The sequence below is a fragment of the Pleurodeles waltl genome, chromosome 7, assembly GCF_031143425.1.
Source record: "Pleurodeles waltl isolate 20211129_DDA chromosome 7, aPleWal1.hap1.20221129, whole genome shotgun sequence".
Classification (NCBI taxonomy): Eukaryota; Metazoa; Chordata; class Amphibia; order Caudata; family Salamandridae; genus Pleurodeles; species Pleurodeles waltl.
The window spans coordinates 432484389-432509699 of NC_090446.1; the positions used below are offsets into that span (position 1 = coordinate 432484389).

A 25311-nucleotide genomic window follows, 5' to 3' on the forward strand; every position below is an offset into this window, starting at 1 on the left:
ACACACTCGACACAGTTGTGTCTCCTGGCACAGAAAATATGGCATTGGGCGATTCACAACCACATTCGCCTAATAGCACAGTTCATACCTGGAATTCAAAACCAGTTAGCAGACAATCTCTCTCGGGATCACCAACAGATCCACGAATGGGAAATTCATCCCCAAATACTAAAAACGTACTTCCAAAGGTGGGGAACACCGCAAATAGACCTATTTGCAACAAAAGAAAACGCAAAATGCCAAAAATTCGCATCCACATACCCACAAGATCAGTCTCAGGGCAATGCGTTATGGATGAGTTGGTCAGGGATATTTGCATACGCTTTTCCCCCTCTCCCACTCCTTCCATATCTAGTAAACAAATTGAGTTAAAACAAACTCCTACTAATAGTGCCAACTTGGGCAAGACAACCTTGGTACACAACACTACTAGACCTCAGTAGTGCCCCATATCAAACTACCAAACAGACCAGATCTGTTAACTAAACACAAACAGATCAGACACCCAAATCCAGCATCGCTGAATCTAGCAATTTGGCTCCTGAAGTCTTAGAATTTGTGCACCTAGACCTTACACAGGAATGCATGGAGGTCATAAATCAAGCTAGGAAACCAACCACAAGACATTGCTATGCAAATAAGTGGAAAAGATTTGTTTATTACTGCCATAATCAAATTCAACCATTACACGCATCTGCTAAAGACATCGTCAGCTATCTACTGCACTTACAAAAGTCAAAGTTAGCTTTTTCATCCATTAAAATACATCTCACCGCAATTTCAGCTTATCTGCAAATTACGCACTCAACTTCATTATTCAGGGTCCAAGTCATAAAAGCATTTATGGAGGGTCTGAAAAGAATTATTCCACCAAGAACACCACCAGTTCCTTCGTGGAATCTCAACATTGTCTTAACACGACTTATGGGTCCACCTTTTGAACCCATGCACTCATGTGAGATACAGTACTTAACATGGAAAGTAGCTTTTCTGATAGCTATCACATCTCTCAGAAGAGTAAGGGAAATACAAGCATTTACTATACAAGAACCCTTTATTCAGATACATAAACAAAGTAGTTCTACGAACAAATCCTAAATTCTTACCTAAGGTCATATCACCGTTCCACTTAAATCAAACAGTGGAACTCCCAGTATTCTTTCCAGAACCAGATTCGGTAGCTGAGAGAGCATTGCATACATTAGACATTAAAAGGGCACTAATGTACTACATAGATAGAACGAAACAAATTCGCAAAACAAAACAATTGTTTGTTGCATTCCAAAAACCTCATACAGGGAATCCAATATCCAAACAAGGCATTGCCAGAGGGATAGTTAAATGTATTCAAACCTGTTATATAAAAGCAAAAAGAGAACTGCCTATTACACCAAAGGCACACTCAACTAGAAATAAAGGTGCTACCATGGCCTTTCTAGGAAACATACCAATGACTGAAATATGTAAGGCAGCCACATGGTCTACGCCTCATACATTTACCAAGCATTACTGCGTGGATGTGTTAACACAGCAAGCCACAGTAGGACAAGCAGTATTACAGACTTTATTTCAAACAACTTCAACTCCTACAGGCTGAACCACCGCTTTTGGGGAGATAACTGCGAACTAGTCTATGCACAGCATCTGTATCTGCAGCTACACATGCCATAGAGCGGAAAATGTCACTTACCCAGTGTACATCTGTTCGTGGCATGAGATGCTGCAGATTCACATGCGCCCTCCCACCTCCCCGGGAGCCTGTAGCCGTTTTAAGTTGAGAAAAATTAGACTTGTTCATTTGTAAGTTTGTAAATATATCACTTTTAAACACATTATGTACATACATATTTACTCCATTGCATGGGCACTATTACTATATACACAACTCCTACCTCACCCTCTGCGGGGAAAACAATCTAAGATGGAGTCGACGCCCATGCGCAATGGAGCCGAAAGGGGAGGAGTCCCTCGATCTTGTGACTCGAAAAAGACTTCTTCGAAGAAAAACAACTTGTAACACTCCGAGCCCAACACTAGATGGCGGGATGTGCACAGCATGTGAATCTGCAGCGTCTCATGCCACGTACAGATGTACACTGGGTAAGTGACATTTTCCATATATATATATATATATATATGTTCGATGGCATGTGTAGCTGCAGATACACATGCTGTGCACAGTCCGCCATCTGGTGTTGGGCTCGGAGTGTTACAAGTTTTTCTTCGAAGAAGTCTTTTCGAGTCACGAGACCGAGGGACTCCTCCCATTTCGATTCCATTGCGCATGGGCGTCGACTCCATCTTAGATTGTTTTTTTTCCGCCATCGGGTTCGGACGTGTTCCTTTTCGCTCTGTGTTTTGGGTCGGAAAGTTAGTTAGAATCTCGGAAAAAATCGTCGGTATTGTTTGCGTTCGGTATCGGGTTAGTTAGAACAAATCGACACCGAATTTTTAAGAGCTCCGGTGGCCTTTCGGGGTTTTTTCGATCCCCCGTCGGGGCCTGGTCGGCCCGGCCACGTGCGACTTGAAGGCTGATGGAACGGACCCCATTCCGCTTCTGCCCAAAATGCCATAACAAGTATCCGTATACGGATCAGCATCTGGTCTGTAACTTGTGCTTGTCCCCCAAGCACAAGGAGGATACTTGTGAAGCCTGTCGAGCGTTTCGGTCGAGGAAGACGCTGAGAGACCGAAGAGCCAGGAGACTACAAATGGCATCCACGCCGACAGGTCAAGAACGTTTCGAGGAGGAAGAAGCTTTCTCCGTCCACGAGTCTGATTCTGAAGAACTCGACGCCGAAGAAACACCCCAAACCGTGAGTAAGACGTCGAAAATCAAGACTCACGAGAAGTCCACAAAAGCCCAGGGGACGCCACCGCCGACAGGCCATGGCTTAACCCGAAAACTAGGTGACCGATCCAAGGCACCGAAAAAGGGCATGCTGGTGTCGAAGTCATCCGACTCCGGTCGAGATACCGCCACACAGCAACCTCGGAGCCGAGACAGCGGCTCCGAGTAACTTCGGCACAGAGACAGCGGCACCGAAGAATTTTGGCACCGAAGACACCACGCCGAAAACAAAGAAGGTTTCTTCGGAGCCTAAAAAGACTTCCGAAAAAGTTTCGGTTCCGAAACATCCAGCCTCTGAGCCGAAAACTAGTTGCTATACAGAGGAACAAGGATTAACCTCCCAATTACATAGATTTGGAGAGGAGCTTCAAGCTGTAGAGCCTGACTACACGCAAAGAAGGCTTCATATTCATGAGGACACAGGGAAGATAACCACTCTTCCCCCAATCAAAATAAAAAGGAAACTTGCCTTTCAACAAAAGAACAAGCAACCACAGGCAAAAGTGGTAAGGAAAACAACCCCACCACCGTCTCTACCACCATCAATACATGCTTCACCAGCAGCAACTCCACCACTGATGCACTCACCAGCTCATACTACAATGAGTCAGGATGATCCCGATGCATGGGACCTTTACGATGCTCCAGTGTCTGACAACAGCCCAGACTCCTATCCTACAAAACAGTCACCACCTGAGGACAGTACATCTTACACACAGGTGGTCGCAAGGGCAGCCGAATTTGACAACGTCACCTTACATTCTGAACCACTTGAGGATGACTTTCTGTTTAACACCCAATCCTCCACCCATAGCCAGTACCAAAGCCTTCCCATGCTCCCAGGAATGCTAAGACATTCAAAACAAATATTTCAGGATCCATTTAAAGGCAGAGCCATAACTCCAAGGGTGGAGAAAAAGTACAAGCCACCGCCAACAGATCCAATCTATATTACATCACAACTAACACCAGACTCAGTAGTTGTCGGGGCAGCTCGTAAGAGAGCTAACTCATACCTCAGGAGACGCACCACCTCCAGACAAAGAGAGCCGCAAATTTGATGCTTCGGGAAAAAGGGTTGCAGCACAAGCAGCAAATCAATGGCGTATTGCCAATTCACAAGCACTTTTGGCAAGATACGACAGAGCTCATTGGGATGAAATGCAACATTTCATCGAACACTTACCCAAGGAGTTCCAAAAAAAGAGCGCAACATGTGGTGGAAGAGGGACAAAGTATCTCAAATAATCAGATACGGTCTTCCATGGATGCAGCAGATACAGCTGCAAGGACAATAAACACTGCAATCACGATACGAAGGCACGCATGGCTGCGCACTTCAGGGTTCAAGCCGGAAATCCAACAAGCTGTGCTCAATATGCCATTTAATGAACAGCAATTGTTTGGGCCGGAGGTAGACACTGCCATTGAGAAACTCAAAAAAGACACCGATACAGCCAAAGCCATGGGCGCACTCTACTCCCCGCAGAGCAGAGGCACATTTCGAAAAACACCTTTTAGGGGAGGGTTTCGAGGTCAACCCACAGAAACCACAAACAAGGCCTACTTACCAGGGTCAATATCAGAGGGGAGGTTTTCGGGGGCAATAAAGAGGGGGCCAATTCCCAAGAAATCGAGAAATTCCAAGGCCCCAAAACTCCTCAAAATAAACAGTGACTCACAAGTCACACAACCCCATCACATAACACCTGTGGGGGGGAGACTAAGCCAATTTTACAAACTTTGGGAGGAAATAAGACACTTGGGTCTTAGCAATTATCCAGCATGGTTATTGCATAGAATTTTTCCAATTCCCTCCAAACGTCCCACCGAAAACACACAATGTCAAAACAACATATAGACCTTCTAGGACTAGAAGTTCAAGCATTGCTACAAAAGGACGCAATAGAATTAGTACCAAATCTACAAAAAAAACACAGGAGTTTACTCACTGTACTTTCTAATACCCAAAAAGGACAAAACTCTGAGACCAATACTAGATCTCAGAACACTAAATACCTACATCAAATCAGACCACTTTCACATGGTCACGTTACAAGACGTAATCCCACTGCTCAAACAGCAGGACTACATGACAACATTAGACCTAAAAGATGCGTATTTCCATATACCAATACATCCTTCACACAGGAAATACCTAAGGTTCGTATTCCAAGGAATACATTACCAATTCAAAGTGTTGCCATTCGGAATAACAACTGCGCCAAGAGTTTTTACAAAATGCCTGGCAGTAGTAGCTGCACATATCAGAAGGCAGCAAATACATGTGTTCCCATACTTAGACTGGTTAATCAAAACCAACACGCTAAGTCAGTGTTCACAGCACACAAAATGTCATACAGACCCTTCACAGGCTAGGTTTCTCCATCAACTACGCGAAGTCACACCTTTTGCCGTGTCAAACACAGCAATACTTAGGAGCGACAATCAACACAAAAGGGATTGCCATTCCAAGTCCACAAAGGGTTCAAACATTTCACAAGGTAATACAGGCCATGTATCCAACACAAAAGATACAAGTCAAAATGGTAATGAAACTCCTAGGCATGATGTCTTCATGCATAGCCATTGTCCCAAACGCAAGATTGCACATGCGGCCCTTACAACAGTGCCTAGCGTCACAATGGTCACAAGCACAGGGTCAACTTCTAGATCTGGTGTTGATAGACCGCCAAACATACATCTCGCTTCTATGGTGGAACAGTACAAATTTAAACCAAGGGCGGCCTTTCCAAGACCCAGTGCCACAATACGTCATAACGACGGATGCTTCCATGACAGGGTGGGGAGCACACCTCAATCAACACAGCATCCAAGGACAATGGGACATACATCAAAGGCAGTTTCACATAAATCACTTAGAACTGTTAGCAGGATTTCTAGCGCTGAAAGCATTTCAACCCATAATAACCCAAAAATACATTCTTGTCAAAACAGACAACTTGACAACAATGTATTATCTAAACAAGGAGGGACACACTCGACACAGTTGTGCCTCCTAACACACAAAATATGGCATTGGGCGATTCACAACCACATTCGCCTAATAGCACAACTTATTCCAGGGATTCAGAACCAGTTGGCAGACAATCTCTCTCGAGATCACCAACAAACCCACGAATGGGAAATTCACCCCCAAATACTAAACAATTACTTTCAAATTTGGGGAACACCTCAAATAGATCTATTTGCAACAAAGCAAAACTCAAAATGCCAAAACTTCGCATCCAGGTACCCTCAAGATCAATCCCAAGGCAATGCTCTATGGATGAACTGGTCAGGGGTATTTGCGTACGCTTTTCCACCTCTCCCTCTCCTTCCATATCTAGTAAACAGGTTGAGTCAAAACAAACTCAAACTCATACTAATAGCACCAACATGGGCAAGGCAACCTTGGTACACAACACTACTAGACCTTTCAGTAGTACCTCATGTCAAACTACCCAACATACCAGATCTGTTAACACAACACAAACAACAGATCAGACATCCAAATCCAGCATCTTTGAATCTAGCAATTTGGCTCCTGAAATCCTAGAATTCGGGCACTTAGACCTCACACAAGAATGTATGGAGGTCATAAGACAAGCTAGGAAACCTACCACTAGACACTGCTATGCAAATAAGTGGAAAAGATTTGTGTATTACTGCCATAATAATCACATTCAGCCATTACACGCATCTCCAAAAAATATAGTGGGATATTTACTACATTTGCAAAAATCAAATCTAGCTTTCTCTTCCATAAAGATACATCTCACCGCAATATCAGCTTACCTGCAAATTACTCATTCAACTTCACTATTTAAAATACCAGTCATTAAAGCGTTTATGGAAGGCCTAAAGAGAATTATACCACCAAGAACACCACCTGTTCCTTCATGGAACCTCAACATTGTCTTAACAAGACTCATGGGTCCACCTTTCGAGCCCATGCATTCTTGTGAAATGCAATAATTAACGTGGAAAGTTGCATTTTTGATTGCCATCACATCTCTAAGAAGAGTGAGTGAGATTCAAGCATTTACCATACAAGAACCATTTATTCAAATACATAAAAATAAAGTAGTTCTAAGGACAAATCCAAATTTTTTTACCAAAGGTTATCTCACCGTTCCACTTAAATCAAACAGTAGAATTACCAGTGTTCTTCCCACAGCCAGATTCTGTAGCTGAAAGAGCACTACATACATTAGACATCAAAAGAGCACTAATGTACTACATTGACAGAACAAAACTAATTAAAAAAACAAAAAAACTATTTATTGCCTTTCAAAAACCTCATACAGGAAATCCAATTTCAAAACAAGGCATTGCTAGGTGGATAGTTAAGTGTATTCAAACCTGCTATCTTAAAGCAAAGAGAGAGCTGCCTATTACACCAAAGGTACACTCAACCAGAAAGAAAGGTGCTACCATGGCCTTTCTAGGAAATATTCCAATGAACGAAATATGTAAGGCAGCAACATGGTCTACGCCTCATACATTTACCAAGCACTACTGTGTAGATGTGTTAACTGCACAACAAGCCACAGTAGGTCAAGCTGTACTAAGAACATTATTTCAAACTACTTCAACTCCTACAGGCTGAACCACCGCTTTTGGGGAGATAACTGCTTACTAGTCTATGCACAGCATGTGTATCTGCAGCTACACATGCCATCGAACGGAAAATGCACTTACCCAGTGTACATCTGTTTGTGGCATTAGTCGCTGCAGATTCACCTGCGCCCACCCGCCTCCCCGGGAGCCTGTAGCCGTTTAGAAGTAGATCTTGAACATTTGTAAATATATTACTTAACTTTATTATGTACATACGTATTCATTCCATTGCATGGGCACTATTACTAACATACACAACTCCTACCTCACCCTCTGCGGGGAAAACAATCTAAGATGGTGTCGACGCCCATGCGCAATGGAATCGAAATGGGAGGAGTCCCTCAGTCTCGTGACTCGAAAAGACTTCTTCGAAGAAAAACAACTTGTAACACTCCGAGCCCAACACCAGATGGCGGACTGTGCACAGCATGTGAATCTGCAGCGACTAATGCCACGAACAGATGTACACTGGGTAAGTGACATTTTCCATATGTTCGATGGCATGTGTAGCTGCAGATACACATGCTTTGCACATCCCGCCACCTAGTGTTGGGCTCGGAGTGTTACAAGTTGTTTTCTTCGAAAGAAGTCTTTTCGAGTCACAAGATTGAGCAACTCCTCCCCTTTCGGCTCCATTGCGCATGGGCGTCGACTCCATCTTAGATTGTTTTTTTTTCCGCCATCGGATTCGGACGTGTTCCTTTTCGCTCCGTGTTTCGGTTCGGAAAGTTAGTTAGAATCTTGGAAAAATCTACGGTATTGTTTGCGTTCAGTATCGGGTTAGTTACAACAGATCGACACCGACTTTTGAAGAGCTCCGGTGTCCCTTTGTTTTTTTTTCGATCCCCTGTCAGGGCCTGGTCGGCCCGGCCACGTCTCTTCAAGGCTGATGGAACGGACCCCATTCCGCTTCTGCCCAGAATGTCACAACAAATATCCGTATACAGATCAGCACTTGGTCTGTAACTTGTTTGTCTCCAGAACACAGAGAAGATACTTGTGAAGCCTGTCGAGCGTTTCGGTCGAGGAAGACATTAAGAGACCGAAGAGCGAGAAGACTGCAAATGGCGTCGGCGCCGACAGGACTAAGGCATTTGGAGGAGGAAGAAGAAACCTTCTCCATCCAGGACTCGGACAAGCTCGATCCCGAAGATAGCCTAAAACCGTGAGTAAGACATCGCAACATAAAGCTCACGAGAAGACCACAAAAGCCCAGGGGACGCCACTGCCAACAGGCCATGGCTTAACTCGAAAAATAGGTGACCGATCATCGGCACCGAAAAAGGGCACGCTTGTGTCGAAGTCATCCGACTCCGGTCGAGATACCGGCACACAGCAATCTCTGGCCCGAGACAGCGGCTCCGAGCAAGTTCGGCACCGAGACGGTGGCACCAAAATGGGTCGGCACCGAGAGACCACGACGCCGAAAATAAAGAAAGTGTCGTCAGAGACGAAAAAGGCTACCGAAAAGGTTTCCATTCTGAAACATCCAGCCGCGGAACCGAAATCTGGTTCCTACACAGAGGAACAGGGATTGTCCTCCCAAATGCAAGGACATAAGTTCGGACAAGAACTAGAATCAATGGAGCCAGACTACACTCAAAGGAGGCTCCACATTCAAAAGGACACAGGGAAGATAAGCACTCTTCCCCCCCAATTAAAATGAAAAGAAGACTTGCCTTTCAAGAAAAGGACAAGCAGCCACAGGCAAAGGTGGCAAGACAAACAACTCCGCCACCATCTCCACCACCATCAATGCACACATCTCCGGTAGTCACTCCACCACTGATGCAATCCCCAACTCATACTGCAATGAGTCAAGATGATCCCGACGCATGGGACCTTTATGATGTGCCAGTATCGGATAACAGCCCAGACTGTTACCCAGCGAGACCGTCGCCACCTGAGGACAGTACATCCTACACGCAGGTGGTCTCAAGAGCAGCGGCTTTTCATAATGTCACCTTGCATGCAGAACCGATTGAGGATGACTTTCTGTTTAATACACTATCCTCCACTCATAGCCAATACCAGAGCTTACCTATGCTACCTGGAATGCTAAAACACTCCAAACAGGTGTTTCAAGAGCCTGTGAAGGGCAGGGCCATAACTCCAAGGGTGGAGAAAAAGTACAAGCCACCGCCTACAGACCCTGTGTATATCACGCAGCAATTGACACCAGACTCTGTGGTAGATGGGGCAGCTCGCAAGAGAGCAAACTCACACCTCGGGAGACGCACCACCTCCAGACAAGGAGAGTCGCAAATTCGCTGCAGGGAAAAGGGTTGCAGCACAGGCAGCAAACCAATGGCGCATTGCCAACTCACAAGCCCTTCTGGCAAGATATGATAGGGCTCATTGGGACGAAATGCAGCATTTCATAGAACACTTACCCAAAGAGTTCCAGAAAAGGGCACAACAAGTGGTGGGGGAGGGACAAAGTATCTCAAATAATCAGATACGGTCAGCAATGGATGCAGCAGATACAGCTGCAAGGACAGTAAATACTGCTTAACAATAAGGAGACACGCATGGTTGCATACGTCAGGATTCAAGCCGGAAATACAACAAGCCGTGCTGAATATGCCTTTTAATGGACAGCAGTTTTTTGGGCCGGAGGTGGACACTGCTATCGAAAAACTTAAAGACACTGATACGGCCAAAGCCATGGGCGCACTCTACTCCCCACAGAGCAGAGGCACATTTAGCAAAACACAGTTTTAGAGGGGGGTTTCGAGGACAAGCTACAGAACCCACAACCTCACAAACAAGGCCCACTTATCAAAGCCAATATCAGCGGGGAAGTTTTCGGGGGCAATATAGACAGGGACAATTCCAAAAGAATAGAGGGAAGTTCCAAAACTCCTCATAACAAGCAGTGACTTCCAAGTCACAAATCCCCAACACAACACCTGTGGGGGGGAGACTAAGCAATTTTTACCAACATTGGGAGGAGATAACAACAGAACTTGGGTACTGGCAATTATCCAGCATGGTTATTGCATAGAATTTCTCAAATTCCCTCCAAACGTTCCACTGAAAACACACAATATGTCAAAACACATGGATCTTCTAGGACTAGAAGTCCAGGCATTGCTACAAAAAGGAGCAATAGAATTAGTACCAATTCAACAGAAAGGAACAGGAGTTTACTCTCTGTACTTTCTCATACCCAAAAAGGACAAAACACTGAGACCTATATTGGATCTCAGAACATTAAATACCTACATCAAATCAGACCACTTTCACATGGTGACATTACAAGACGTAATCCCACTGCTCAAACAACAAGACTACATGACAACACTAGACCTAAAGGATGCATATTTCCATATACCAATACATCCTTCACATAGAAAGTACCTAAGATTTGTATTCCAAGGGGTACATTACCAATTCAAGGTGTTGCCATTCGGAATAACAACTGCGCCAAGAGTTTTTACAAAATGCTTGGCAGTAGTAGCTGCGCATATCAGAAGGCAGCAAATACATGTGTTCCCGTACTTAGACGATTGGTTAATCAAAACCAACACACTAGAACGGTGTTCACAACACACAAAGTACGTCATAGAAACCCTACGCAAACTAGGTTTCTCAATCAACTACACAGTCCCACCTTCAGCCGTGTCAGACCCAGCAATACTTAGGGGCAACAATCGACACAGCAAAAGCGATTGCCACTCCAAGTCCACAAAGAGTACAGGCAATACAGGTCATGTATCCAAACCAAAGAATACAAGTCAAAATAGTAATGAAACTCCTAGGCATGATGTCCTCATGTATATAGCCATTGTCCCAAACGCAAGATTGCACATTCGGCCCTTACAACAGTGCCTAGCATCACAATGGTCACAGGCACAGGGTCAACTTCTAGATCTAGTGTTGATAGACCGCCAAACATACACCTCGCTTCAGTGGTGGAACAATATAAATTTAAACCAAGGGCGGCCTTTTCAAGACCCAGTGCCTCAATACGTAATAACTACAGATGCCTCCATGATAAGGTGGGGAGCACACCTCAATCAACACAGCATTCAGGGACAATGGGACTCTCGGCAAAAAGTTTCACATAAATCACTTAGAACTATTAGCAGTATTTCTAGCGTTAAAAGCATTTCAACCAATAATAAGCCACAAACAAACACATTCTTGTCCAAACAGACAAAATGACAAAGATGTATTACCTAAACAAACAGGGAGGGACACACTCAACACAGTTGTGTCTCCTAACACAGAAAATATGGCATTGGGCGATACACAACCACATTCGCCTAATAGCACAGTTCATTCCAGGGATTCAGAATCTGTTAGCAGACAATCTCTCTCGGGATCACCAACAGATCCACGAATGGGAGATTCACCCCCAAGTACTACACACTTACTTCCAAAATTGGGGAACACCACAAATAGACCTGTTTGCAACGAAAGAAAACGCAAAATGCTAAAACTTCGCATCCAGGTACCCACAAGATCAGTCTCTGGGCAATGCGTTATGGATGAGTTGGTCAGGGATATTTGCATACGCTTTCCCCCCCCTCTCCCACTCCTTCCGTATCTAGTAAACAAATTGAGTCAAAACAAACTCATACTCATAGCACCAACTTGGGCAAGACAACCTTGGTACACAACACTACTAGACCTCTCAGTAGTGCCTCATATCAAACTACCAAACAGACCAGATCTGTTAATTCAACACAATCAACAGATCAGACACCCCAATCTAGCATCGCTGAATCTAGCAATTTGGCTCCTGAAGTCTTAGAGTTCGGACACTTAGACCTTACACAGGAATGTATGGAAGTCATAAAACAAGCTAGAAAACCAACCACTAGACATTGCTATGCAAATAAGTGGAAAAGGTTTGTTTATTATTGCCATAATAATCAAATTCAACCCTTACACGCATCTGCTAAAGACATCGTAAGCTACTTGCTACATCTGCAAAAGTCGAAACTAGCTTTTTCATCCATTAAGATACATTTTACCGCAATTTCAGCTTACCTGCAAATTACCCACTCAACTTCACTATTTAGGATACCAGTAATAAAAGCCTTTATGGAAGGCATAAAAAGAATTATACCACCAGTTCCTTCATGGAACCTCAACATTGTCTTAACACGACTCATGGGGCCACCTTTTGAGCCAATGCACTCATGTGAAATGCAATATTTAACATGGAAAGTTGCATTTCTAATTGCCATCACATCTCTAAGAAGAGTAAGTGAAATCCAAGCATTTACCATACAAGAACCATTTATTCAAATACACAAGCATAAAGTAGTTCTACGGACAAATCAATTTTTTTTTACCAAAAGTCATATCACCGTTCCACTTGAATCAAACAGTAGAACTACCAGTGTTCTTCCCACAACCAGATTCTGTAGCTGAGAGAGCACTACATACATTAGACATCAAAAGAGCGTTAATATACTACATTGACAGAACCAAACAAATTCGGAAAACAAAACAATTATTTGTTGCTTTCCAAAAACCTCATTCAGGAAATCCAATTTCCAAACAAGGCATTGCTAGATGGATAGTTAAATGCATTCAAACCTGTTATCTCAAAGCAGAGACAACTGCCTATTACACCAAAGGCACACTCAACTAGAAAGAAGGGTGCTACTATGGCCTTTCTAGGAAACATTCCAATGACTGAGATATGTAAGGCAGCCACATGGTCTACGCCTCATACGTTTACCAAGCACTATTGCGTGGATGTGTTAACAGCACTACAAGCCACAGTAGGACAAGCGGTACTACGAACTTTGTTTCAAACAACTTCAACTCCTACAGGCTGAACCACCGCTTTTGTGGAGATAACTGCTTACTAGTCTATGCAAAGCATGTGTATCTGCAGCTACACATGCCATCGAACGGAAAATGTCACTTACCCAGTGTACATCTGTTCGTGGCATAAGACGCTGCAGATTCACATGCGCCCACCCGCCTCCCCGGGAGCCTGTAGCCGTTTCGAAGTTGATCTTGAACATTTGTAAATTTGTAAATATATCACCTTAAACTACATTATGTATATACATGTTTACTCCATTGCATGGGCACTATTACTGTAATACACAGCTCCTACTTCACCCTCTGCGGGGAAAACAATCTAAGATGGAGTCGACGCCCATGCGCAATGGAATCGAAATGGGAGGAGTCCCTTGGTCTCGTGACTCAAAGACTTCTTCGAAGAAAAACAACTTGTAACACTCTGAGCCCAACACTAGATGGCGGGATGTGCAAAGCATGTGAATCTGCAGCGTCTCATGCCACGAACAGATGTACACTGGGTAAGTGACATTTTCTATATATATATATATTAATACACGTAAAGAACGATGTTTCTTTATAGATATAGATGTTAACATCTTCTTGTACTGCTGATTATTCTGCTTCAAGCATGTGAATCTATGAAAGAAACCCCAATACTGGAGAAGAAGATAAGTTTACTTACCTGTAAATGTGGTTCTCCAGTATTGGTATCTTTCATAGATTCACATGCAGCCCACCCTCCTCCCCATGAAGGCTCACCTATTTCGTCTCTATCTTGAAGTCACTAGTGCTGGATAATCTGAGAGGCTGAGCCTCTGTCCTGAGGATTCTAAAGGGTGGTCTCACTTGATTGACTGGACTGTGGGTCTTTTCTAATGAAGCTAATAAGCTATGAAAGTGAATGTATTTTTACCATTGACTACAATGGGGGGACAAAATGTTTTGTTTTTTTTTCTACTGCTTTCTGTGTACCACTTCGACAGGGAATGATTCAAGCATGTGAATCTATGAAAGATACCAACACTGGAGAACCACAGTTACAGGTAAAGTAACTTATCTTCTTATTCTTAACCTCACTTTACACCAGTCTACTTACACTTTCACACAGCACATTTGTAAAGAAATGGCTCCCTGTTGCAGTTACCCCCCCACTTTTTGCCTGATACTGATGCTGACTTGACTGAGAAGTGTGCTGGGACCCTGCTAACCAGGCCCCAGCACCAGTGTTCCTTCACCTAAAATGTACCATTGTATCCACAATTGGCACACCCTGGCATTCAGATAAGTCCCTTGTAAACTGGTACTTCTAGTACCAAGGGCCCTGATGCCAAGGAAAGGTCTCTAAGGGCTGCAGCATGTCTTATGCCACCCTAGAGACCCCTCACTCAGCACAGACACACTGCTTGCAAGCCTGTGTGTGCTAGTGAGAACAAAATGAGTAAGTCGACATGGCACTCCCCTCAGGGTGCCATGCCAGCCTCTCACTGCCTATGCAGTATAGGTAAGACACCCCTCTAGCAGGCCTTACAGCCCTAAGGCAGGGTGCACTATACCATAGGTGAGGGTACCAGTGCATGAGCATGGTACCCCTACAGTGTCTAAACAAAACCTTAGACATTGTAAGTGCAGGGTAGCCATAAGAGTATATGGTCTGGGAGTTTGTCAAACACGAACTCCACAGCACCATAATGGCTATGCTGAAAACTGGGAAGTTTGGTATCAAACTTCTCAGCACAATAAATGCACACTGATGCCAGTGTACATTTCATTGTAAAATACACCCCAGAGGGCACCTTAGAGGTGCCCCCTGAAACTTAACCAACTATCTGTGTAGGCTGACTGGTTCCAGCAGCCTGCCACACTAGAGACATGTTGCTGGCCCCATGGGGAGAGTGCCTTTGTCACTCTGAGGCCAGTAACAAAGCCTGCACTGGGTGGAGATGCTAACACCTCCCCCAGGCAGAAGCTGTGACACCTGGCGGTGAGCCTCAAAGGCTCACCCCTTTGTCACAGCCCAGCAGGGCACTCCAGCTTAGTGGAGTTGCCCGCCCCCTCCGGCCACGGCCCCCACTTTTGGCGGCAAGGCTGGAGGGAACAAAGAAAGCAACAAGGAGGAGTCACTGGCCAGTCAGGACAGCCCCTAAGGTGTCCTGAGCTGAAGTGACTCTAACTTTTAGAAATCCTCCATCTTGCAGATGGAGGATTCCCCCAATAGGGTTAGGATTGTGACCCCCTCCCCTTGGGAGGAGGCACAAAGAGGGTGTACCCACCCTCAGGGCTAGTAGCCATTGGCTACTAACCCCCCAGACCTAAACACGCCCTTAAATTTAGTATTTAAGGGCTACCCTGAACCCTAGAAAATTAGATTCCTGCAACTACAAGAAGGACTGCCCAGCTGAAAACCCCTGCAGCGGAAGACCAGAAGACGACAACTGCCTTGGCTCCAGAAACTCACCGGCCTGTCTCCTGCCTTCCAAAGATCCTGCTCCAGCGACGCCTTCCAAAGGGACCAGCGACCTCGACATCCTCTGAGGACTGCCCCTGCTTCGAAAAGACAAACTCCCGAGGACAGCGGACCTGCTCCAAGAAAAGCTGCGACTCTGTTTCCAGCAGCTTTAAAGAACCCTGCAAGCTCCCCGCAAGAAGCGTGAGACTTGCAACACTGCACCCGGCGACCCCGACTCGGCTGGTGGAGATCCGACACCTCAGGCGGGACCCCAGGACTACTCTGATACTGTGAGTACCAAAACCTGTCCCCCCTGAGCCCCCACAGCGCCGCCTGCAGAGGGAATCCCGAGGCTTCCCCTGACCGCGACTCTTTGAACCTAAAGTCCCGACGCCTGGGAGAGACCCTGCACCCGCAGCCCCCAGGACCTGAAGGACCGGACTTTCACTGGAGAAGTGACCCCCAGGAGTCCCTCTCCCTTGCCCAAGTGGAGGTTTCCCCGAGGAACCCCCCCCTTGCCTGCCTGCAGCGCTGAAGAGATCCCGAGATCTCTCATAGACGAACATTGCGAACCCGACGCTTGTTTCTACACTGCACCCGGCCGCCCCCGCGCCGCTGAGGGTGAAATTTCTGTGTGGGCTTGTGTCCCCCCCGGTGCCCTACAAAACCCCCCTGGTCTGCCCTCCGAAGACGCGGGTACTTACCTGCAAGCAGACCGGAACCGGGGCACCCCCTTCTCTCCATTCTAGCCTATGTGTTTTGGGCACCACTTTGAACTCTGCACCTGACCGGCCCTGAGCTGCGGGTGTGGTGACTTTGGGGTTGCTCGGAACCCCCAACGGTGGGCTACCTTGGACCAAGAACTAAGCCCTGTAAGTGTCTTACTTACCTGGTTAACCTAACAAATACTTACCTCCCCTAGGAACTGTGAAAATTGCACTGTGTCCACTTTTAAAACAGCTATTTGTGAATAACTTGAAAAGTATACATGCAATTTTGATGATTTGAAGTTCCTAAAGTACTTACCTGCAATACCTTTCGAATGAGATATTACATGTAGAATTTGAACCTGTGGTTCTTAAAATAAACTAAGAAAATATATTTTTCTATACAAAAACCTATTGGCTGGATTTGTCTCTGAGTGTGTGTACCTCATTTATTGTCTATGTGTATGTACAACAAATGCTTAACACTACTCCTTGGATAAGCCTACTGCTCGACCACACTACCACAAAATAGAGCATTAGTATTATCTCTTTTTGCCACTATCTTACCTCTAAGGGGAACCCTTGGACTCTGTGCATGCTATTCCTTACTTTGAAATAGCACATACAGAGCCAACTTCCTACATTGGTGGATCAGCGGTGGGGTACAAGACTTTGCATTTGCTGGACTACTCAGCCAATACCTGATCACACGACAAATTCCAAAATTGTCATTAGAAATTCATTTTTGCAATTTGAAAGTTTTCTAAATTCTTAAAAGTCCTGCTAGGGCCTTGTGTGTTAAGTCCCTGTTTAGCATTGTCTTTTTAGAGTCTAAAAGTTTGTTAAAAGTTTGAATTAGATTCTAGAAACAGTTTTAGATTCTTAAAAAAGTATTCCAACTCTTAGCAGAATAATGTCTGATACAGAGATGCAGGTGGTGGAACTCGACACCACACCTTACCTCCATCTTAAGATGAGGGAGCTAAGGTCTCTCTGTAATATAAAGAAAATAACCATTGGCTCCAGACCTACCAAAATTCAGCTCCAGGAGCTGTTGGCAGAGTTTGAAAAAGCCAACCCCTCTGAGGATGACTTCACAGAGGAAGAAATTAGTGACTTGGAGGGCAATTCCCCCCTTCCAGTCCTAAATAGGGAGACCAGGGCCTCTCAAGCCCTGTCTCCAAAAATGATAGTCAGAAATGTTGCTTCCCTCACAGGAGGGTCCAGCATTTCTGAAATCACTGAGGATGCTCTCAGTGAAGATGACCCCCTGTTAGCCAGGATGGTCAAAAGATTGGCTTTGGAAAAGCAGCTCCTAGCCATAGAAAGGGAAAGAAAAGAGATGGGCCTAGGTCCCATCAATGGTGGCAGCAACTTAAATAGGGTCAGAGATTCTCCTGACATCCTAAAAATCCCCAAAGGGATTGTAACAAAATATGAAGATGGTGATGACATCACCAAATGGTTCACAGCTTTTGAGAGGGCTTGTGTAACCAGAAAAGTGAACAGATCTCACTGGGGTGCTCTCCTTTGGGAAATGTTCACTGGAAAGTGTAGGGATAGACTCCTCACACTCTCTGGAAAAGATGCAGAATCTTATGACCTCATGAAGGGTACCCTGATTGAGGGCTTTGGATTCTCCACTGAGGAGTATAGAATTAGATTCAGGGGGGCTCAAAAATCCTCGAGCCAGACCTGGGTTGATTTTGTAGACTACTCAGTAAAAACACTAGATGGTTGGTTAACTGGAAATGAAGTGTGTGACTATGTTGGGCTTTATAATTTGTTTATGAAAGAACACATTTTAAGTAACTGCTTCAATGAAAAGTTGCATCAGTATCTGGTAGACCTAGGTCCAATTTCTCCCCAAGAATTGGGAAAGAAGGCAGACCACTGGGTCAAGACTAGAGTAACCAAAACTTCCACTGGGGGTGACCAAAAGAAAGGGGTTACAAAAACTCCCCAGGAGAAAGTGGGTAACACTAGAAACAAAGAAAAAGAGTCCTCTGTAGGCCCCCAAAAACCAGAACAGGTGGGTGGGGCCCCAAGACACAACCCAAAACAAAGGTGGGTACCAGGGTAAGAACTGGGATGCCACTAAGGCCTGGTGCCACAACTGTAAACAGTCTGGGCACCACACCAAGGACACTTCTTGTCCCAAAAACAAACCCCAGAACAAAATTCCTGGGGTAACCAGTGTAGCCATGGGAGATGACTCCTCAGATGAGGAGGTCTTCCTAGCCTTCAACTGGAAACAGGGCCCAACAGGTGAGTTGGAGATTCCAGAGGGAAGTAGACACTTCCACCACCTACTGGTGAATGGAATCCCAACCACTGCCCTGAGAGACACTTGTGCCAGTCACACTATTGTGCATGACAGGCTGGTGTTCTCAAACCAGTACATCCCAGGTGAGACTGCCAGGGTAAGAGTTAGCCTAGACAGGGTCACTAAGAGGCCTGTGGCTTTAGTACCCATAGAAGTGGGTGGCACTCTTAGCTGGAGAAGGGTAGTAGTCAGTATAGACCTCCCCCTTGATTGTCTCCTTGGAAATGACTACCCAGAGGTTAGTCAGAGCCCAAGAGAGGAACTGGTCCAGTGCCAGTCCTCTCCCAAGGATTCTGGAAGTCCTGCCTCTGCAGTAAATGCAAGCAGGCCCCAGAAGAAGAAGAAAAGAAAACAGAGTAGGAAGGGTGGACAACCTTTAGCCAAGGTTACAGCAAGCCAAGGAGATTCTGCTCCAGTAGGGGAGAACTCCAAAAATGGCCCTGATAAAGTCCAACCTGACCCACAAGAAGTCCTGGCTAGTCAGGCAACTGTTAAACCTGAGTGGGTGGCTCCTCAGCTAACAGAAGAAAGAGTGGAAGAAGGGTGTTTACTACAAGATGTGGTAACCCCCCACTCCAATACAGCAGACAGGCAACCTGAACCCAAAGAAGCCTGTAACTTAGCCCCTTCCCTTTTAGGTGAAGAGCTAAAGGTGTGGTTCTGGGCACTGACAGCTGTCAGTGGCCTCTGCTGGGTGTTAGCCTTTATGGCTGCACTATCCTTAGCATGGTGGTCTGACCCCATGCCAAATAGCAAGTTAGGCCCCCTGACCCTATTGGTCATGGTGGGGTTACTCCAGCTCTGGGTAACCTCTCTGGGTAAGCTAGGGGTGACCCTGGCCAAGATAAGGTTAGCAGAGGTGGACACCTCTAAGACCAAAATAGAAAGAATGGGTGGAGACATTGAAGAGGCAGACAAGAGGCAATTCAGACTAGGTCCTATCACTGTGGAAGTGGGTCAGTTCCCCAAAGGGAATGACCTGAACAGAAGGATGTAAGGCAGAGTAGGCCCTGCAACTAACCAGCCTATTTCTCCTACTCTTCCTCGCCTGACATACTAGGAAGACTCTCCCAGCTTGGGCTGAGTCTCCTGGCCTGTAGGCTGGGGGGGGCTTGTGTAAAGAAATGGCTCCCTGTTGCAGTTACCCCCCCCCCCACTTTTTGCCTGATACTGATGCTGACTTGACTGAGAAGTGTGCTGGGACCCTGCTAACCAGGCCCCAGCACCAGTGTTCCTTCACCTAAAATGTACCATTGTATCCACAATTGGCACACCCTGGCATTCAGATAAGTCCCTTGTAAACTGGTACTTCTAGTACCAAGGGCCCTGATGCCAAGGAAAGGTCTCTAAGGGCTGCAGCATGTCTTATGCCACCCTAGAGACCCCTCACTCAGCACAGACACACTGCTTACAAGCCTGTGTGTGCTAGTGAGAACAAAATGAGTAAGTCGACATGGCACTCCCCTCAGGGTGCCATGCCAGCCTCTCACTGCCTATGCAGTATAGGTAAGACACCCCTCTAGCAGGCCTTACAGCCCTAAGGCAGGGTGCACTATACCATAGGTGAGGGTACCAGTGCATGAGCATGGTACCCCTACAGTGTCTAAACAAAACCTTAGACATTGTAAGTGCAGGGTAGCCATAAGAGTATATGGTCTGGGAGTCTGTCAAACACGAACTCCACAGCACCATAATGGCTACGCTGAAAACTGGGAAGTTTGGTATCAAACTTCTCAGCACAATAAATGCACACTGATGCCAGTGTACATTTCATTGTAAAATACACCCCAGAGGGCACCTTAGAGGTGCCCCCTGAAACTTAACCAACTATCTGTGTAGGCTGACTGGTTCCAGCAGCCTGCCACACTAGAGACATGTTGCTGGCCCCATGGGGAGAGTGCCTTTGTCACTCTGAGGCCAGTAACAAAGCCTGCACTGGGTGGAGATGCTAACACCTCCCCCAGGCAGAAGCTGTGACACCTGGCGGTGAGCCTCAAAGGCTCACCCCTTTGTCACAGCCCAGCAGGACACTCCAGCTTAGTGGAGTTGCCCGCCCCCTCCGGCCACGGCCCCCACTTTTGGCGGCAAGGCTGGAGGGAACAAAGAAAGCAACAAGGAGGAGTCACTGGCCAGTCAGGACAGCCCCTAAGGTGTCCTGAGCTGAAGTGACTCTAACTTTTAGAAATCCTCCATCTTGCAGATGGAGGATTCCCCCAATAGGGTTAGGATTGTGACCCCCTCCCCTTGGGAGGAGGCACAAAGAGGGTGTACCCACCCTCAGGGCTAGTAGCCATTGGCTACTAACCCCCCAGACCTAAACACGCCCTTAAATTTAGTATTTAAGGGCTACCCTGAACCCTAGAAAATTAGATTCCTGCAACTACAAGAAGGACTGCCCAGCTGAAAACCCCTGCAGCGGAAGACCAGAAGATGACAACTGCCTTGGCTCCAGAAACTCACCGGCCTGTCTCCTGCCTTCCAAAGATCCTGCTCCAGCGACGCCTTCCAAAGGGACCAGCGACCTCGACATCCTCTGAGGACTGCCCCTGCTTCGAAAAGACAAGAAACTCCCGAGGACAGCGGACCTGCTCCAAGAAAAGCTGCGACTCTGTTTCCAGCAGCTTTAAAGAACCCTGCAAGCTCCCCGCAAGAAGCGTGAGACTTGCAACACTGCACCCGGCGACCCCGACTCGGCTGGTGGCGATCCAACACCTCAGGAGGGACCCCAGGACTACTCTAAGACTGTGAGTACAAAAACCTGTCCCCCCGAGCCCCCACAGCGCCGCCTGCAGAGGGAATCCCAAGGCTTCCCCTGACCGCGACTCTTTGAATCCTAAGTCCCGACACCTGGGAGAGACCCTGCACCCGCAGCCCCCAGGACCTGAAGGACCGGACTTTCACTGGAGGAGTGACCCCCAGGAGTCCCTCTCCCTTGATCAAGTAGAGGTTTCCCCGAGGAACCCCCCCCTTGCCTGCCTGCAGCGCTGAAGAGATCCCTAGATCTCCCATTGACTTCCATTACAAACCCGACGCTTGTTTCTACACTGCACCCGGCCGCCCCCGCGCTGCTGAGGGTGAAATTTCTGTGTGGGCTTGTGTCCCCCCCGGTGCCCTACAAAACCCCCCTGGTCTGCCCTCCGAAGACGCGGGTACTTACCTGCAAGCAGACCGGAACCGGGGCACCCCCTTCTCTCCATTCTAGCCTATGTGTTTTGGGCACCACTTTGAACTCTGCACCTGACCGGCCCTGAGCTGCTGGTGTGGTGACTTTGGGGTTGCTCTGAACCCCCAACGGTGGGCTACCTTGGACCAAGAACTAAGCCCTGTAAGTGTCTTACTTACCTGGTTAACCTAACAAATACTTACCTCCCCTAGGAACTGTGAAAATTGCACTAAGTGTCCACTTTTAAAACAGCTATTTGTGAATAACTTGAAAAGTATACATGCAATTTTGATGATTTGAAGTTCCTAAAGTACTTACCTGCAATACCTTTCGAATGAGATATTACATGTAGAATTTGAACCTGTGGTTCTTAAAATAAACTAAGAAAAGATATTTTTCTATAACAAAACCTATTGGCTGGATTTGTCTCTGAGTGTGTGTACCTCATTTATTGTCTATGTGTATGTACAACAAATGCTTAACACTACTCCTTGGATAAGCCTACTGCTCGACCACACTACCACAAAATAGAGCATTAGTATTGTCTCTTTTTGCCACTATCTTACCTCTAAGGGGAACCCTTGGACTCTGTGCATACTATTCCTTACTTGGAAATAGTGCATACAGAGCCAACTTCCTACACCGCGTCTTCGGAGGGCAGACCAGGGGGGTTTTGTAGGGCACCGGGGGGGGGGGGACACAAGTTCACACCAAAAGTACACCCTCAGCAGCGCGGGGGCAGCCGGGTGCAGTGTGTAAACAAGCGTCTGGTTCGCAATGTAAATCAATGGGAGACCAAGGGGTCTCTTCAGGGGTGCAGGCAAGGGGGGGGCTCCTCGGGGTAGCCACCACCTGGGCAAGGGAGAGGGCCTCCTGGGGGTCACTCCTGCACTGAAGTTCCGATCCTTCAGGTGCTGGGGGCTGCGGGTGCAGGGTCTTTTCCAACCATCGGGATTTTAGAGTCAGGCAGTCGTGATCAGGGGGAGCCTCGGGATTCCCTCTGCAGGCGTCGCTGTGGGGGATCAGGGGGGACAACTTTGGTTACTCACAGTCTCGGAGTCGCCGGAGGGTCCTCCCTGAGGTGGTGTTTCTCCACCAGTCGAGTCGGGGTCGCCGGGTGCGGTGTTGCAAGTCTCACGCTTCTTGCGGGGATTGCAGGGGTCTTTAAATCTGCTCCTCTGGATACAAAGTTGCAGTCTTTGTTGAACAGGGCCGCTGTTCTCAGGAGTTTCTTGGTCTCTTGGAAGCAGGGCAGTCCTCTGAGGATTCAGAGGTCGCTGGTCCTGGAGAAAGCGTTGCTGGAGCAGGTTTCTTTAGAAGGCAGGAGACAGGCCGGTAGGACTGGGGCCAAAGCAGTTGGTGTCTTCTTTCTTCTTCTGCAGGGGTTTTCAGCTCAGCAGTCTTCTTCTTCGGTAAGTTGCAGGAATCTCAGTTCCTAGGTTCTGGGGAGCCCCTAAATACTGAATTTAGGGGTGTGTTTAGGTCTGGGAGGGCAGTAGCCAATGGCTACTGTCCTTGAGGGTGGGTACACCCTCTTTGTGCCTCCTCCCTGAGGGGAGGGAGGCACATCCCTATTCCTATTGGGGGAATCCTTCTACAAGATGGAGGATTTCTAAAAGTCAGTCACCTCAGCTCAGGACACCTTAGGGGCTGTCCTGACTGGCCAGTGACTCCTCCTTGTTTTTCTCATTATCTCTCCTGGACTTGCCGCCAAAAGTGGGGGCTGGGTCCAGGGGGGCGGGCATCTCCACTAGCTGGAGTGCCCTGGGGCATTGTAACACTAAGCTTGAGCCTTTGAAGCTCACTGCTAGGTGTTACAGTTCCTGCAGGGGGGAGGTGTGAAGCACCTCCACCCAGAGCAGGCTTTTTTTCTGTCCTCAGAGAGCACAAAGACTCTCACCGCATGGGGTCAGAAACGCGTGTCTCAGCAGCAGGCTGGCACAGACCAGTCAGTCCTGCACTGAACAATTGGGTAAAATACAGGGGGCATCTCTAAGATGCCCTCTGTGTGCATTTTTTTATAAATCCAACACTGGCATCAGTGTGGGTTTATTATTCTGAGAAGTTTGGTACCAAGTAGCCATTATAGCCATTATGGAGCTGTGGAGTTAGTTTTTGACAGACTCCCCAGACCATATACTCTTATGGCTACCCTGCACTTACAATGTCTAAGGTTTTGCTTAGACACTGTAGGGGCATAGTGCTCATGCACCTATGCCCTCACCTGTAGTATAGTGCACCCTGCCTTAGGGTTGTAAGGCCAGCTAGAGGGGTGACTTACCTATGCCACAGGCAGTGTGAGGTTGGCATGGCACCCTGAGGGGAGTGCCATGTCGACTGTCATTTTCTCCCCACCAGCACACACAAGCTGGCAAGCAGTGTGTCTGTGCTGAGTGAGGGGTCCCTAGGGTGGCATAAGACATGCTGCAGCCCTTAGAGACCTTCCCTGGCATCAGGGCCCTTGGTACCAGGGGTACCAGTTACAAGGGACTTACCTGGGTGCCAGGGGTGTGCCAATTGTGGAGACAATGGTACATTTTAGGTGAAAGAACACTGGTGCTGGGGCCTGGTTAGCAGGGTCCCAGCACACTTCTCAGTCAAGTCAGTATCAGGCAAAAAGTGTGGGGGGGGGGGGGTAACTGCAACAGGGAGCCATTTCTTTACACAGCCTTTTGATCTGGCTATAATTTTTGGGATTTGTCCCCTAGTGGCCGTTGTTCCATCATCTTGTGATAAAAGGATGACTTTGCCGGAAGCAGTGTAAAATATACTGTCAACTATCAGAGTCGCATGTTAGAATACATTTGGGGGTTGTGCATTTCGATTTCAAGTGAAGTAATCTTACTTGACATGGTGTTTTTTTTTTTTTGTTCTTTTTTTTTTCCCTCCTTAGTGGCTCAATAGATGGTAACAACCAGCTAGTAATTAAAGGGCGATTCCAACAAAAACAGATTGAAAATGTCTTGAGACGATATATAAGTAAGTTGATTTTTTAAAAATATATTTTCTTGAATTTTTATTTTGTCCTTTGTTGGAGGGGTTGTGGGAGTGCTTGGTGATTTGGTAAAAGTGCAGACCTTCCATCAAGGAACTATTTAGAAGATTACTGTAGTGGCAGCAACTGAAACATGAAGTGCTATTGATGGGACAGTTAGTCTGAAGAGGCTTTTGAGACCAGCCACCAGATCCCAGGATACAATGTGTTTGTTGGGCATAGATGATAGGAGGTAACTGTTCCATTACAGGTTCGCACATTACTCATAGTTTTTTTGAATGTATTTTTTTATTTTTATGTATTGGGTTTTTCCACGTGTCGTACAACACGTACAAAAGTGGGCCTCTCGTACAGCTTCCACAGCCCTAGTCAGTGAGCAATGCACGGTCATTGGATTCGTATTGGAGCATTGGCTTGCACTTTTC

General features: G+C 46.6%; 1 protein-coding gene across 8 annotated transcripts in view; it reads left to right on the forward strand.

Annotated features, from left to right (window-relative positions):
- Positions 1 to 25311, forward strand: part of EIF2S2 (eukaryotic translation initiation factor 2 subunit beta) — a 327902-nt gene that overhangs the window by 256942 nt on the left and 45649 nt on the right. For 6 of the 8 annotated variants that reach the window (XM_069243950.1, XM_069243954.1, XM_069243952.1 and 3 more), the window contains one exon: positions 24785 to 24870. The exons of the other annotated variants lie outside the window; for them this stretch is intronic. In XM_069243950.1, coding sequence (XP_069100051.1) covers positions 24785 to 24870 — 86 coding nt within the window. The remainder of the gene's footprint in view (positions 1 to 24784; positions 24871 to 25311) is intronic. 8 annotated transcript variants of the gene reach the window in all.